The sequence below is a fragment of the Pongo abelii genome, chromosome 7 (genome assembly GCF_028885655.2).
Source record: "Pongo abelii isolate AG06213 chromosome 7, NHGRI_mPonAbe1-v2.0_pri, whole genome shotgun sequence".
Classification (NCBI taxonomy): domain Eukaryota; kingdom Metazoa; phylum Chordata; class Mammalia; order Primates; family Hominidae; genus Pongo; species Pongo abelii.
The window spans coordinates 106,821,082-106,838,585 of NC_071992.2; the positions used below are offsets into that span (position 1 = coordinate 106,821,082).

Sequence of the window (17,504 nt, forward strand, 5' to 3'; positions counted from 1 at the left end):
GAATTCAATCACATTCTGATTTCAAGAAATATTAAACAATACTACTTCAGCAAATGCCTATGAAAACATTTTTATTAAGCTACAATCAGTATATACAAATATGCCAGGATGTTTGTGCACAGGCTCAGATCATAACTCTTCCCTTTGCATAATAATGTTAATAAAAACAATAATAGTAGCAGAACCTCTATAATGTTTAACTTGGTGCTAGATACACACACACACACACACACACACACACACTACATACCTACAAATACATATGTATGTATATATTATATATATTAATATAGATCAACAGACTCCGGTCTGCACTCTTAACCACTATGCCATGATTATAGAGTCCATGTATATATACTCAAGTTAGATCCTGGGAAAGGAGACACCAACTATCTTGCCCTTATGCTTTTTTTTGATCGTAGCAATTTACACCTTGCTATGGTCAGGGGTATGATTTCACTGGCTCTTGCCACTGCCCTACATGTAAGTTTAGAATTGTTGATTGATGCTTTCCTGTTTGCAAAAGAAAACCATCTACATCATGGGGTTTTATAAATGGTTCAGCAGGATCTTTTCTTTGAATATCAAAGGCCAAATAGGCAATTACATAAAAAACAGGCCTGTGGAAGTGAACCCCTGGGATGCATGGATCTATGGAAATCAGTACCTTAGAAAGCACTCGTGAATACATTTTAAAAAATGACCAGTCAGTGACACTGCATCTTTCCTTCAGGGTTGAAGGAAAGCTCTGATATAACCAAGCATTTCTTCTCTGTCTAAAGTTTAACATATTGCCCTCATGATTCCCCCTGGCCCCAGGCTTATTAGAAGAAGACAACCAGTGGATGACCCAGATAAATAGACTCCAGAAATTAATTGATAGACTGGAAAAGAAGGTAGGTGCTTTCTTTTCTTTATTCTCTCTTCCACTCTTCAAGATATTCTTACCCAATATTCCTCATTGCTTTATATCCACGATTGCCCCATAGATAGAATAACAGCCAGGATCCCAATGATTCTATGAATGGCTGCTTGGTAGTTATTTGAGGTTTTTGTTGCTATTGCTAAATACAGAAGCTTACATTAATTTTCCCCCTACCTCCCACTCCCAATTATATTTAAAATAGGGTGTGGAGTTGAGAGTTAAATAAATCTACTGCACTGCCTGGCTCTTACATTTTCAAATGAACTAGGTGACAGTGTGCTTGAATGATGCTAATGACAGCTCTTAGGGATAAGATGTTGAAGGGATAACATCCCTTCAACTTAGGGATAAGTTGAAGTCTTGGGAATCTTTCAAATTAATTCAGGAAAATGGCAGTGCTGTCTACTAAAAGATGAGATTCCACACTCAACTTCTGGAAATTAGCACATTAACCGATGGTTTTGCTATTAAAACTATCTAAGCAAGCAAGTTAGAATGTGATGAAGAGTTCTTTAGAACTACATTTTATGTTCTTAGTTATTGTATTTTTATTGATTTAGTTAATACCAAGTAGTCCTGTTATTGTAGTGATATTCTCCTTAAACATCTTTGATAGGAGAGACAACTTTTCTCAATCAGTAAGAAAAAAAATGTGTTTTCTGCGCATGTCAGGCACCAAGAGAGAAACATTTATGTTTGTAACAGCACTGACTTTGAAGAAAACAATTGTCTACTTATAAAACTAAGCTATTCTCCTAAAAAGACAGAGCAAGAGAGATAACAGACTTTTGAAAAATTATACGGTAGCACAGAATGGGATTCGTAGTTCATGGTCAGTAAGTATTTTAATGACTGACTGAGACATGTTAAAGGAGTGGATCAGATGTTAAAATCTATCCATGCTCACCTGATGGGTTGATCACTGTGACCTGGGGTGCTCAGGAAGGATTTTGTGTGGCAGGAAGAGTTCAAGTGGGGCCTTAAAAATGGTGACTTAATTAAAAATTTTATTGCAAACAATAGAAATCATTTCTCTAATAAAAAAGAGAGTTTTCTGGAAGAATATGGAAGTACTCACAGAATCAACAGATAGTCCAGAAGTCTGAATTTGGAAAAGTCAGAAGACAAGATAACCCTAGAGATCTGAATAGCAAGAAATACTCAACAGTCTCTGAAGTTACCTCCACTGCAATAAATGAGTTCCTACCATTTCCAGTCTGCTGGCCTTCTGTTCAAAATTCTGCTTCCCAGAAGGAAGAGTCTGGTTGGTCATGGTAGGGTTGCATTGCTGGCCTCCTGGATAGGGGAGGGGGAAAAGTCTTGATAACAATCCCAGAGCACAGTACAGAAAGAAGAAGAGATAATTCAATGAAAAGAAAATATATTGTCATTAAAGTTGGAATAAATGTTGATCAGCTAACAAACTAACAAGGAAAGTAATATTTGATATGGAGAGGTAAAATTTCAGTAGAGGATGGCTGGAAAGGGCATTCAGGTAAGGTGATGGCATGAGCAAGGTGATGGCATCTGCAAGGTTCAGTAGATTGGCCTGGTTAAGAGTCTTTCATGTAGGGAAGTAGTAACAAATAAGGTTGTATGGACAGAAGAGGGCCAGATTATGGATAGCCTCAAATAATAGTCTAAGGAATTTGGACTTGGAAACAACAGAAGGCATTTATTATTTTTTAACAGCTAAGTGACAAACCAAAAAAAATCCTTTAGATAGGAAATTGGGCAGCAAGATGCAAAGTGAATTAAAACAAATGCAAAATGGGTTAAAACAAGAAAAATGAGGCTCAGAGACACTAATGCCAGCTCAGAAAATGGCATTGAAGAGCAGGTTTGTGAAACTGAACCCAGTGAAGTCAGGTATGATACGAGATGGGCCTATATTAAGCTAATGAGTGAGAAGAAAATGGCAGATTTGAAACACTTGAAGTGCAATTAACAGCACTATTGAACGGGTTAAGGACAGGGGGAGCTCAAATAAGAATCTGAGGATTGGAGCCTGTGTTTCTGAAACAATTAATTGTACCATTAACGAAAAGGAAGAGACACATGAGAGAGAATTTGTGAGGTAAGGTGAGAAGGTGAGCTAGTGTTTTTGACGTGTGAATTTCAAGGTACAATGGGACACTTAGGCAGAAATACCTAGTTAGATGTTAGTAGGAGAGAATTCAGGCCAACAGGTTAAGGTCTTTAGACTTATCTCCACAAAGATGAACCCTCATGTCCTGAGGATGAGTAAGGTCTCTGAAAAGGAGATTCTGTGCAAGAGCCAAGTTAAGGGGAAACAACGCTGTAGAGTTCTTGTCCCCCTGCCATGGTGCCTTTATTTGTTAAATTTATATTGAACACTTACTGGAGCAAATACCTAAACTACTAGCTTGCTGCAAATCAACTTTCCTCCTTTCTTATTTTATTGATATGTGAGCTGAAACTAAAATGATTTGTAGGAAAAATAGTGGCTATGGAAATTAGTTTTCCAATATTGGAAGATCAAATCCAGGACCTCTATTTGCAAACTAAAGCTTGTTAAAACATAAGGATTCACTTGCTAAATAAGTCCAGATTCATTTAAAGAATACAAATACCTCTGTTTAAAGTGGTTTTGAAATTTTGGACAAAACTGTCTTTATTTGGTATCTGAAATTTTTATAGTTATTTTTAAAGGAATGGCTCAAACTTATTTCATGCCTTTTTTCCTAACTTTAAATCAAAGTATTGTTACATTTCTTTTTTTTCTAGACTTTTTTTCTCCCTCCCTTCCTACAAAAGGGTTTCATTTTGAGGACAGTGTCTAAGAGGTTTGCTAAAAGTACAATGTGATGGTTTTCAGCATGGGGCTCCAGCTGTGTGGAGCTCAGTGTGAGCTGTCTTAATGAATGGAGAAGCAGTGCAAGTTCAGTTTTCTTCTACAACTTATTCTGCACTGTGCTGATCAGGTTTTTAGAGAAAAACTACCTAATTGCCAAACAGTGGCTGAGTACGTCATTTCACTGCCGAATACCTTGTCTCCTGTAGTTGTTAACACTAGTTTTGATCTTCCCACTAAAAGGAAGTGTACGTGCAGTGGAACATATGTTATCTTTTCTCGATATTAAGTATTTATGATAAATTCTTCCTGCACTGAAACCAAGCCCTATTCTATGCATGTAGGGGAATATAACACTTAGCAATTTCTATAAATAGGTTTCTTTAGGTATTCCTTGTATCCATTTCAGCCTCCATGAGAATTTATGGGGATATACTGAGGTTATGTCTTGTGTTTTGCTTGATCCCTGTAGAAAACACCTTTAATGGCTGAGTGCAGTGGCTCATGCCTGTAATCCTGGCACTCTGGGAGGCTGAGGCAAGTGGATCACCTGAGGTCAGGAGTTCGAGACCAGCCTGGCCAACATGGCAAAACCCCATCTCTACTAAAAATACAAAAATTAAACAGGCGTGGTGGTGTGCGCCTGTAATCTCAGCTACTTGGGAGGCTGAGGCAGGAGAATCGCTTGAACCCTGGAGGCGGAGGTGGCAGTGAGCCGAGATCGTGCCACTTCATTCCAGCCTGAGCGAAAGAGTAAAACTCCATCTCAATAAAATAAAATAAAATAAAATAAACAAAAATAAAAAACAAAAAAAAAACCCCACCTTTAATGTTAAACAAAATAACAAGGACAACAATAAAAGCTCCTCCTTCTTCATTAAGTCCTTAGTGTATCATCAGCTCACAGGACATTCTCATTTGAAAGGATGTAATTCAGGATGTCATACTCATACAACTTGTTTTAAGTTTTTCATACCTTAGATCAGGAAAGGTAGAACTGAAAATTGTACCTTAGTTAGTGTCAGGGAAATAGTGGTCAAGAAGACTACTAGGTTACAGTTTCTATCTGTGGAGTACTTTTTAGTTTTCAATTCACATCTATATACATTACATATAATTTTGCCTTCATGGAAAAGTTGTGATTTAGACAGGGCATTCATTCAGCCATTCATTTATTCAACATTTATTGGTACCTACTGTGTGTCAGGTACTATTCCAGCAGTGGAAATACAGCAGTGATGAAAAGAATATCCTTGGTCTTTGAAGAGACAGACCAAAAAAACAACAAATCCATGAAACAAGATAATATAAGATAATGGAAAGTGCTATAAAGAAAAAGTAGAGCAATATAATACAGATAGGGGGTTGAAAACTCCAAATGAGTGGTCTGGAAGGTCTCTCTAATAAGGTGATATTCGAGTTGAGATGTGAAAGTCAAGAAGAAGCCAGCCATGTAAAGATTTAGGGATAGAGAATTTACATCAAAGCAGGAAAAGTGAACCCCACAGAAGTTAAATACCTTGCCGAAAGTTCCACCACAAAATAACAGCACAGCTAGAGCAACATAGCTCTATTATTAACAGGCATATATTATTTCAGATAGTCTGGATTTCTACAGTTTTCAATTTACTTCTTATCTATTTGAAGGAGTTATTCTACATAATCCTCATTGGAAACAATGCTAGGATAGCCATTCACAGAATGAAGTTCTCAGAGATGAAGCACTAGGTTTCACCGGGGACATTAGGACATTAGCATTATTCACTGGTCATCACAGAAGACATTAAGGTCTTAATTCTCAAAAGAAGATATGTAAAGAGCCAACAAACATATGAAAAAATGCTCAACATCACCAATGGTCAGGGAAATGTAAATCAAAACCACAATGTGATACTACCTTACTCCAGCAAGAAAGGCCATAATCAAAAAATTAAAAAATAATAGATGTTGGCATGAATGTGGTGAACAGGGAACACTTCTACACTGCTGGTGGGAATGTAAACAAGTACAACCACTATGGAAAATAGTGTGGAGATTCCTTAAAGAACTAGAAGTAGAACTACCATTTGATCCAGCAATTCCACTACTGGGTATCTACCCAGAGGAAAAGAAATCATTATACAAAAAAGATACTTGCACACACATGTTTATAGCAGCACAATTTTCAGTTGCAAAAATGTGGAACCAACCCAAATGCCCATCAATCAACGAATGGATAAAGAAATTATGGTGTGTATGTACGATGGAATACTACTCAGCCATAAAAAGGAATGAATTAATGGCATTTGTAGCAACCTGGATGGGATTGGAGACTATTATTCCAAGTGAAGTAACTCAGGAATGGACAACCAACCAAACATTCTATATTCTCACTCATAAGTGGGAGCTAAGCTATGAGGATGCAAAGGCATGAGAATGGCACAGTAGACTTTGGGGACTCAGGAGAAAAGGGTGGTAGAGAGATGAAGGATAAAAGACTACAAATCGGGTTCAGTGTATACTGTTCAGGTGACAGGTGCACCAAAATCTCACAAATCACCAATCAAGAAATTACCTGTACAAGCAAATACCACCTGTTCCCCAAAAACCTATGGAAATAAAAAAAAACTTTTTTTAAGACTTCAAGGTCTTTATAGGAGTTCTTCACTTTTAGCAAATATCAATTGTATTTTCATTTACTCTTTAATTCACTTTCTATTTAATAAAGAAAAATTAACACCAGGGTATAAATGTATTGTAACAATAGACTAATGTTTATAATGATGTCCCAAGAAATGTAGAAATGTAGAAATGTGGCAATACTCATTCATAGCAAAATAAAGCAGACTGTTAGGCTTAGTCATTCTAACTCTTTCCTTTTCTTTCATTTACCTTCCTACCCTTTCCCTCCCTGTTTTAATATAGCTCTCTCTTCCACTTTGCTCTCTAATGGCATCCAAGAAGTAAATTTAAAGCAATACTTTGAACACGTCTAAAACAGCTTCTTACAATTGTTAAATAAGTACAAAGAGTCTTTATTGGAACAGTTGAGTTTTTTAAAAATCAGCATTTTTTCATCTTTAAGATAATGAGGTTCTTTTGGTTCAATGTTAGCCATGAGAGAACTATGATTTGAATATATGGCATTTTTTTTAATGATATAATTTTTTTTCTTTTCTGCCATTTCTTCATCTTATTGAAGGATCTCAAACTTGAACCACTGGAAGAAGAAATTATTGAAGGGAATACTAAATCTGTAAGTATTTTTATCAGGTAAAAATATTAGAAATATATTCTTTAAAAACATAATTTAATTTCTTCAAAAATTAGTTATCTGAATGAAAAATTGAAAAACTAAGTAGTCATATTTCATTTTATAGGATTCAGTAGTGTTGTTTCGACATTGTGATTTGTGTAAACCTAATACCTACTTCACAGTTTTTGCAAAAGTACCTGGCATGTAATAGGTGCAAAATGAAAATTTTATACATGTATAAATCAATGAGTTATTGAATAATTGAAGGAATATGACTGGCAGAGAAGGGCAACATTTAAGTTTTATCATAAACATTTTGTAAATCCTGCTATGTTGTACACTGGATATACCTGAGCTGAAACCTGGTTCTGTTCATTATTATATTTCCAGCATTTAGCCTAGGGCCAGGCACATTGAAAATGCTCAGAAATAATTTTTCAAAGAATAAATTGATGCAAAAGGGAACACTTGTATCCCTAGGGACAAGATGTCCATCCAGAGTGGCAGTGGTTTTTGGAAACAGAAGAAAAATGGACAAAGGGATCCTAAAAAGTACATTAAGATGCAACAAAAAGAAATTAGCAAATAATTTAAAGCAGTACATACCAAGCTTTATTATTTACTTTATGTTGAGGCAAACATGCATAGTACATTCTGTTTCAGGAAGTTGGATGTTTATACTTACATTTAGTGAAAATTTGGATTTTAAAATCTTGGGTAACTAGGAGAAAAATCATTTTTTAATACCTTAGATGTATTATATACTTTATAGATGTCAAAGGATTGGTCACACATTTATATGAAACCAAGATAGGAAATAATCTTTCATCTCTGAATTGTGCACAAGCACTGACTACATGATAGATGAAGGTGAGACCCACCTATGTGTAAGGCTTCTGCCCATCTGTCCAAACTCATAATCCAAAGGGATTCTTCAGAGTAAGCTTTGTGGGAGTCTCAGAAAAGTTTAATCATGGCTGCTACTGTTAGAATCCTATAGTTATGAATATTTTCCCCCGATAAGCTAGATTTGTCACTGCATGTCTAGTGCTTTTATCCCTCCAGAGACAGGGATGTAGTCTGTGTTAATTCATCAAGACCCCAACATTTTAAAGCAGTAGACTTTCATGGGAAAGAGAGGAGAGGGGTGTGGAGCACATATACATACTAAGAATAGCGGATTTGTGCAGTCCTGGAGGCACAGGAATTGTTAAGCTTGTGATCATGCATTTGTTATCTTCTCGTAGGTTTGCATAGAGGAAAAACTATACTCCAGACAAAGGAAAAACAAATATAACTTATCTAATGTTGTGAGAGATAATTGCCTATTCTTAAATAATTTTCTAATGTGAGATTATTTTTTCCCTCTAGTTATGAGGAGGAAAAATTGTCTAAGGATTGTCTGTGAAAGGAGGCAGCTATTCCATTTGCAGGTCCCTGAGCAGCCAAAGCCAAGGCCAATTTTAAAAGATCAACACACACAACATTACTAATTCAGTAGTGCATAGAAGTACTTTAAACAAATAAGACTGAAGAAGGTCGTTCAGCTCTCAATATTGTTTAAAAGCAGGAAAGGATATTCCCTATTTCCAGCCATATATAGAGGTATAACAATTATGCTCTTTGGGAATAGACATATAGTAAAGATTTGAATTGGTTTGTTTTTTCAGAAGTAACAATAAGATATTTGTCATTAAAAGTTGTATTTTTTTATTAATGGTAGTAAGTGCGTTACTATAAATTCCTATAAAACCTCCTATATTCAGAATGACCAAAATGATTTTTCACTGTTATTTCATAGCTAGTGCTCTAGTGCTCATAATTCCATCCTACCATGTGTTAAATGATCTATCCTGATGCCCAAAACCAGTTTTAGAATTTATTGAGTAGAGAGGTATTTTCCCTTTTCCATTAGTGAATGCTTGAGAACTTGGAAAAATGAATTCTATGACAGAAAGCAAAGAATAAGTTTCTATTACACTTGGTTTTTGAAATGCTAATCTTTACTGATCCTTTGCTATGCGCCAAGTGTTGTACTAAACACATATATAACTCACTTAATCCTCACAATAGCCAAATGAGGTAGTGCTATCCTCAGACTCATGTTATCAATGAAGAAATTAAGGTTTAAAGGAGTTTACCTACCATAGCTGAACCCCTGCAGTTCAACCCCAGACCTATGCTCATCACCATGCTCTAACATTTTCAGCCTAAGTGTTTAGTGGATTTCTAGCCTGTAAAGTAGAATTGCTCTTTGCTAGTGAGGTTGTGGATGAATGGATAATTGTTTTATGAGATTCCCTACCATAAGAGCAGAGCAGATTGTCTGGCAGGCTTGTTTAAGCACACAGCAAAAGTCCTGAACCCTAGCAACTGCCATCTCTAGTTTTCTGGGCAATGAGCCATTACATAATGATGAGTCCAGGATATGATTTCTTTTTTTAAGTCCATTTTTTTTTCTCAGCCCAGGGTAAGAGATGTAATGCTTATTTAGTACCTGTCATGGAAAGGATCCTTATACACACTATTCTATTTAGTCCTCCCAAAACTTTGTGATATAAGTACTACTATTCTAATTTTACGTATCAGAAGACAAACTGAGAAAGAATTAAGTAACTTGTTAAAGGCCACATAGGAAAAGTGAAGCTAATTCTTTTCACTTTATATGCCTGCTCTTGAAGAAGAAGGAAGAAAAGAAAAAGAGGACAGGATGGTGGAGACAGATGAAAGAGCACCTAACAATTATGTAGTGCTGTTGAGTTTCCACGGCCACCTCAAATCCTCTGCTGGAATAAATAGTTTATTAAGGGAATTGTAAGATTAGTCAATGGCTAAAAGCAAAAGCATCTTTAATGTGTTTGTTCCACAAATAACTTGATCACCAACTATGTTCCAGGCCTGGAGATAGAGTCTGGAAATAAAGTGGTGAACATTATAGGCTAGAAAACAAACTAGAAGGAAATTATACAGAATCTACAATAAAATGTGATGAGGATTATTATAGGAAAGTACAGATTTGCACAGTAAGGGGACACAACTCAATTTAGGAGACCAAGGAATACTTCCAAAATGACATAATACTTAAGATGAAGTCATAAAAAATAAATAGAAGTTTTTTTTAAAAAAACTTATATATCTCTTACTACATCGAATGATTCTAACACTGCACTGAAAGAACACTAAAGTGCTAGATCAAAATATTCAAATGTTCCAAATGATTTATAACAAGCATATTATAAAGATGTGCCTGTATGGCATTTCTTACCAAAAGAGTACTGGAGTAAGATGATCATTTTCCAGCTATTTTCTTCATTCAAAGGTTTTTAAAAAGTCATGATAATTTTAAACAACATTTGAGCACATTCTTGTGCTTTTCAAAAACTCAGACTTTTCTTCAGCACATTGTTGTTGTAATACACTAAAATAGATTATCATACAATGAGTCTACAAACCTAGTATATTTTTCTGCCTCTCTACACTCATATAAAACCGATGGATAATGTCTTGTGAAGTCATTCCATTCTGCCATACATTCCTAAGGGCTTGGGGGCCATTGTCAAGTAATGTAACAGGGACTATCAAAATATAAGTCTTGTTTTACAATGGTTGTTAAGAGAGTCAGTGAGAGCATACAAGAAAGGCTATGGTATCTCTGAAGACATATTTGAAACACAACTGTAAATGTAGTAAATAGAACAAAGTAACATGAAAAAATAAGTTGTACTTAAAACATGTCTCTGTGTCCCAAGACTAAAAAAGATGACATTTCTTGAAATGTTCCAAGAAATCAAAGGCTGATGCAACATAATCTAACGTCACTGGCAAATACTATCCTGTGAACTGAGACTGGCCTTTCATACTTACACAGCACTATTTAGTCCAAGACATTCCAAATATCCAGCCATACTTCTGTTGTAACAAAATTTCTATAAGGTAAATGATAAATGATATACTACTACTCCTATAATAGAGAAACAAAAATGTAGCATCATGAAAGAATATTCAACCATGACAGAGTGCTCTGAGCTAACTATATCTTGGGATCTCACATTTTAGTAAGCTTCAGGCTGTGTATTTGACACAAGAGACACATAGAAATATTAACAAGATAGTAGGACTCCTGTTCCACCTCTCCCAAACCCCATATCCTACAATTTGTTTCGGCCTAGCCGGAACAGAAAATTTAAGCCTTTTTTTTGGATTTCAGAAAATCTACTTTAAATTAACTATTATTTAAAAAGCTCCGCTTGTCAGAATAGTCATCAAACTTAGGCAGATTATCTGGGGCTCTTTAAATGGATTTCTTTGTGTAACTATCTTAGGAAAGGAGGGGGAAAAGATACATCTGGTTTGGGTTGCAAAGTTGGACACTGCAACCCAATCTAGGAAGCCGAGAGCTCAATTTTTCCAACTCATACATCAATGTACATAAGTGAATGAATCAGTTAGGTATTGCTAACATAATAATGCATCCCCAAATTCAGTGGCTTAACACAATAACCACAATTTTGCAGGTAGGCAATTTAGGCTGGGATCAACTGGCTGGTTCTTATGGTCTCACATGGGCTCCTTGTATCTCTAGTAAGCTGTATGTTAGCTTTGCTGATCTTGGCTGAGCTTTCTCATATGTCTAGGAGCTCAACTGTGCTCTATGTGGTTTTTAATCCTCTAATATAGGGGTTGGCAAACTACAGCATACCTCTTGTTTTTGTTCATAAACTTTTCTTGTAACACAGCCACACTCATTTGTTTATGTGTGGGCTGTGGCTGCTTTCACACGACAATAGCAGAGTTGACTAGCTGCAAAAGGAGCCATGTGGCACAGAAAGCCTAAATAAAATACTTACTACCCATCCATTTACAGAAAATGTTTGCTGGCCCCTGCTGTAGCAGGTCTTGTTCATATGGTAATCTCAGAGATCCAAGAGAAAGAATGGAAATCCACCGGCCTCTTAGGGCCTGAATTTGAAACTGGTGCACTGTCAGTTCTGCAACGTTGATTGGCCAGAGCAGGTTAGAAAGCCAAACCAGATCCAAGGGGAGGGAAAATAGAATCCATGTCTTGAGGAGAGGAGCTAAAAAGTCAAATTAGTCAAAGGGCATGAGTTCGGGGGGTAGTGAAGAATTCTGGTTATTTTTACAATCCATCCCACTTGATCACGTAAGAATTGGCTTTAGACGAAAAGAATTATGATGGAATAGGTGGATGTATTTATATATCTCATTAGGAAAGCCCATGAGCTTTCCTAATTATCTGAGTTAGTAATCACAAATGTCCAACCAAGAGGTCCCTGCAGATTTTTGTGAAAAGGATATATCCATCATTATTTTGGTAGAAATTAACTCTACTTAGTTATTAATACTAAAACCATGTGCTTTGGTTAGTCCAACAAAAGTAGGAATATTTGTTGAATATACTGAATACCTAACCTCTAAAATATCATTGGTATTCAACAAATAGTAGCTATTGACATGAAATGAGAAACCCATTGGAATAGAAAACAGTAGACCAGGGGTTTAATTCTAGCTCTCATGCTACATAGCTGGTATTATTGTGGAAGTTATTTTTCTCATATTCTAGATCATCCTTACCTTGTGTTTTGTTTTTGTTTATGCACTTTTATGATTCATTCCAATCCTTACTTTGATTTGCACTTTTATACTTTCACTACAAATTATTGAAAAGAACTAATGTTGATACCTAAAATTCCATGAGAAGCCCACAGGCGGATCTTGAGGGAAGCCTTGAAACTACAATTGCTATAATGCTAATAGGATTTGTTACAGGAAACAGTTGGCATCCAATCCAGTGTGATCCATTAAAAACAAGCACCATCTGATGCCATTACCTTTTGAACAGGGCCTGTTGTAAGTAGTTAATGTGTTTGACAACCCTGTAATATTTGATATACCTTTGGAAATGCATGAGTTACTAATTGTTTTGAAATCTGGTTGTTTGTAATGATTGTCACTTATGTCTAATATCACAAAATATTCAAGAACTTGGAGCTGTGCAATGAACAATAGGACTTCTCTTTAAAAATTGGTAAGTTGTTATAGGCAAGTGATCCCAGCTCTGCCTGCACAATAGAGACACTTAGGGAGGTTTTAAAAATAGCAGTGCCTGGGCCCCACTCCCAGAGATTTTGATATAAATATAAAGATAATTTTAAAACTTCTCGAGTCATTGAGAATCACTGCTTTTAAAGGGAAACACGTCATTGTAAAGAACACTTTGTTTAGCTTCTGGGACTAGAGGCAAGGAAAATATCTTGCCTAGATTACAGCCTTTATACAGTTTTATACTTGGAATAGTCATGGCCTTCCTTGGTCATATTTTTGGATGACAATCATCTGTTTTTGTGAGGAGGAATGGGATGGGCAGTAGGAGTCAGCTTAAATCAGGCTCCGTGACAGCCAACGTAGTGACCCTCGCCCCTTCCTTGGCAGCACATCATGCTTGTGCAGCGGCAGATGTCTGTGATAGAAGAGGACCTGGAAGAATTCCAACTTGCTCTGAAACACTACGTGGAGAGTGCTTCCTCCCAAAGTGGATGCTTGCGGTAAGTGCTCCTACTGCCGCACCTTAGGCCTTTGGCAGCCCGGGAATGCAGTGAAGGCATTTCTCACTTTAGACAAGGCTGGGGGTCTAGAAGACAGATATTTGAGAATCCTCACATTAAGATATACAGAGCATTCCACCTAGGTGATGTCGTTTGCTACCTTTAACTGAATGTTTTCTCTTTAATCTTTAAACCCCATGTCGTTTGATCATTAGGGGCACCAAGTAAAACGAAATGGAGAGAACAACTTGAATGAAGAGATTGAATTTCAAATAAGTTGAAATTCCTTTTCGCATCCAGGCAGCCCACACTCTGATTTAAAATCATCTCTGGTAGATGAGGCGCCAACTCTAGGACATCTAGCTGTGATTGCTCCCTTGGCAGTATGCCCTGTGGCCTAATGACCATTTCAGCCATTAGGAAATTGCAGGCATCCCTGAAGTCATGATTTCAGGCCTTGGTCATTAAAAGAAAATGAAGCAGCAGCAGATCTTTTCTTTCCTCTTTCCATGGGTACCACCCAGCTCAGGCTTCGGATATCTCAAGCTACTAAAATATACTATTCCTCATCTTCAGTTTTTTCACTCCAACTGGTTCAATAAACAGTTATTATAATAATTTTCTGGAAACAGTTTATCATAGAATTCCCTTAACTGGGAACCTAAAGTAACTCTCTAATGAGTATCTTATCAAAGGCTAGACATTTGTCCTGACTCTATATTTAATCCTACTGACAGACCCAGGAATCCGTATCACTACTATTATTTGTTCTCCCTCATCTAAACACTCTGCCTCGGTGATGCACAGATAGAATTTCTGATATAATCTGTTTGTTCCCCACTGTGCCTCAGACCTGGCTATTCTTCCTCTCAGAAATGTGCACCCAGCTGCAAGTCTCTGCCAGCCCATGCACTGCCTCAAGTTCAGAGCCCAGGTCCAAATTCATCTGCTTTTAGAAAACTTCCACAACCAAGTCTAACCCTACCTTATAAGCTTGCTTAAACTATATTCCATAATGCTCTTCAAATGTTGCTTTGGGAAGGTTTTTAGAAAATGTGTGTGTGTTTGTGTATGTGTGTGTACATGTGTGCATAAACAGATACTTCATGTCTCTGGGTGTTTTGCTTTTCCTCTCGGTGTTCAATTAATTGTATTTTATTCATACCCCAGTAGAATATTTCTCTAGCTAAGAAGTCTGGCTCTGGAAATAAACGTGGGATTTTACTAGCTTTGTGGTTTTGAGAAAGACCCTCACTGGCTCTAAGTCTTAGTTTCCTCCTCAAGAGGCTCATGAGATGGTTGGGAGGATTAAGTGAGACAGTCCGTATGCAGTGCTCAGCACAATGCTTCCCATCCACTGAAGACGTGAGCTGAAGTCACTATTGCGTTTACTATTGTTTCCTGGTTGTCCGGGTGGCTGACCTCCTCTCTAGAGTATGAGTACAGTACTTCCTCAGTGCCACTAACAGCTCATCATCTTCCAGTAGTGCCTTTGAAACAAGAACACAGGAAATGCTGTGTTTCCATGATTATTTTTATTATTCTATTTCACGCCAGACTCAGAGGGCACAAATCAAAACCCCATTTTAGTCCTTTTTACTTCAGTGACTCAAGACTTGCAAAGGTGGGAATATGTGTAGTTTTTAAGAGCCCACTCATTTCAAAATAAAATTGAATATTTAAAACTTCAGGGTGCAGTGGCTCATACCTATAATCCCAGCACTTTGGGAGGCCGAGGCAGGTGGATCACGAAGTCAGGAGTTCGAGACCAGACTGACCAACGTGATGAGACCCCGTCTCTACTAAAAATACAAAAATTAGCTGGGCATGGTGGCATGTGCCTGTAATCCCAGCTACTCAGGAGGCTGAGGCAGGAGAATCGCTTGAACCCCGGAGGCGGAGGTTGCAGTGAGCCGAGATCATGCTACTGCACCCCAGCCTGGACGACACAGCGAGACTCTGTTTCAAAAAAAAAAAAAAAAGAAAAATGCAAGCAGAACCCATATATACACTGTTCACAGTGTAAACTTCCCAAAATAGAGCTCAGTAAACTCTTTTTAATGAGGATATAGAGAAGATAAAGTCTATTTCAGTGTATTACAATCTCCAGGGATTGATTGCATGTTTTATATTTATTAAAAAAACACACAAGTTTATTTTTTAGGTTCAGAAACACTACTTTCATGGGTGTTGGGAAAATGACCTCAAGCTACTAGAACAGCCCCAGGGAAAGGGAAACAGGCTGTGGGGGAGTGAGAGAGTGGATAGATTTGTGCCGCCTGCTGCAAATTCCATTCTCTCAATAACCACAATAAATTGCTCCATCAGCTCCTGCTGTGAAGTAGAGGAAAGGAGAGCATCTTTTTCCTGTAAGATAGATTCTCAGCCTCTCTGTTTACTTTGCAAGACTGGTTTGTTTCATACAATTCTTTGTTCACTTCTTATTGCTGATTTTTCAGGTAATTTCTTTTACTGGAATTATCAAAATGTAGACTATATCAGATGGAATGAGCCTCAGGGAATCACTACACCCACGTGGAATATATATGGTATAGATGTTACGCCAGTGTGCCTGTCTACATTCAATTTTTCAGTTGTACCAGTTAATCAAATTCAATTTTCTACCTGTATCAATTGATAATCAAATGCCCCTGATGCCATCAGTCATGCTCCAATGCACCCAGCACAATTGCCTAGTGCTTGGCTGAGAAAATAAATCTCTGTGAATGTCAGAGGTTCTGTTCTCCCATGACGTTTAGCTTAGTCTCATCATGATTAGGCACAAAATACTGCCATAAAATAAAACAGATATTATTAAGGACTAACAAGATTAGGCATTTTGCACCTATTTTCTTATTTATTTATTTTTGAGACAGGATCTTGCTCTGTTGCCCAGGCTGTAGTGCAGTGGCACAATCATGGCTCACTGCAGCCTCAACTTCTTGGGCTCAAGCAACCCTCCCACCTCAGCCACCAGAGTAGCTGGGGCCACAGGCACATGCCACCATGTCTGGATACTTTTTAAAAATTTTTTACAGATGGGGTTACGTCATATTGCCCTGGCTGGTCTTGAACCCCCAGGCTCAAGTGATCCTCTTGCCTTGGCCTCCAAAAGTGCTGGGATTACAGGCTTGAGCCACTGTGCCTATCCTCTTATCTTCACAGCAATAATCAAGAGGCACATATTACATCCAGCTTAGAAGGAACTGGCTCAGATGGGTTAAAAAAAACTTATTAAAGTTTGTCTGACTCTAAAACCAGTGTTTAATCCTTCTTGTCAATATTTGGTCATCCTTAGAGTTTCCTGGATTTTCTGTGATTAACCAGGAGTAGAACACACAAGTCCACTCCTGTTCCAATTACAACAAGGTCTTGCTTTCTTAAATTCAGGCCACTGAATTAGAGGTTTTGCCCTATAAGTTTTTGATTAGGAGACTCCGAAGTATGGGGAGTTACAGAGGTTTTGTTTTAGTAGTCAAATGAGTTTTTAAAAAGTTAAGTTAGTGAAAAACTCAAGCAGATTATGTGGACTCATGTTTATAACATATACACACACATTGTTTGATACAACACATACGCACACTATTCTTCACTTATTTTGTAATCATGAAGGCTCATTAATCCCCGTTTTTGTCATAGGGAGGTACCAATTGAATATAAGTGATGTACACGGTATGTTCTCAGAACCATTCTTGACACCAGAGAACAAGAGAATAGTTTTGCTTTCAAGGATTTTAGACTCCAGTTGGGAAAATGGGATGCTCATTTATGAAGGTAGAGCACAATTAAAATCATGTTCATGGCCTAAAATTTAATAGTCGTTAAATAGAACAAAATGATTTCTAAAGTCACTCAGCTACGAAATTCGAGAATTTGAATATGTTCAAAACTCCATGTCAAGGGCCTAAGGAATATGAATGTAGGATTACATTGTAAGAATCAACTCTGAGACATCCTTAAGAAATA

The 17,504-nt window shown here is 37.2% G+C and overlaps 1 protein-coding gene across 1 annotated transcript in view; it reads left to right on the plus strand.

The window, feature by feature from the left end:
* NECAB1 (N-terminal EF-hand calcium binding protein 1) overlaps nucleotides 1-17,504 on the plus strand; it is a 173,954-nt gene that overhangs the window by 143,517 nt on the left and 12,933 nt on the right. The window contains 3 exon segments of the mRNA NM_001133547.1: nucleotides 820-896; nucleotides 6,922-6,975; nucleotides 13,426-13,538. Of these exon segments, the coding sequence (NP_001127019.1) occupies nucleotides 820-896; nucleotides 6,922-6,975; nucleotides 13,426-13,538 (244 nt within the window).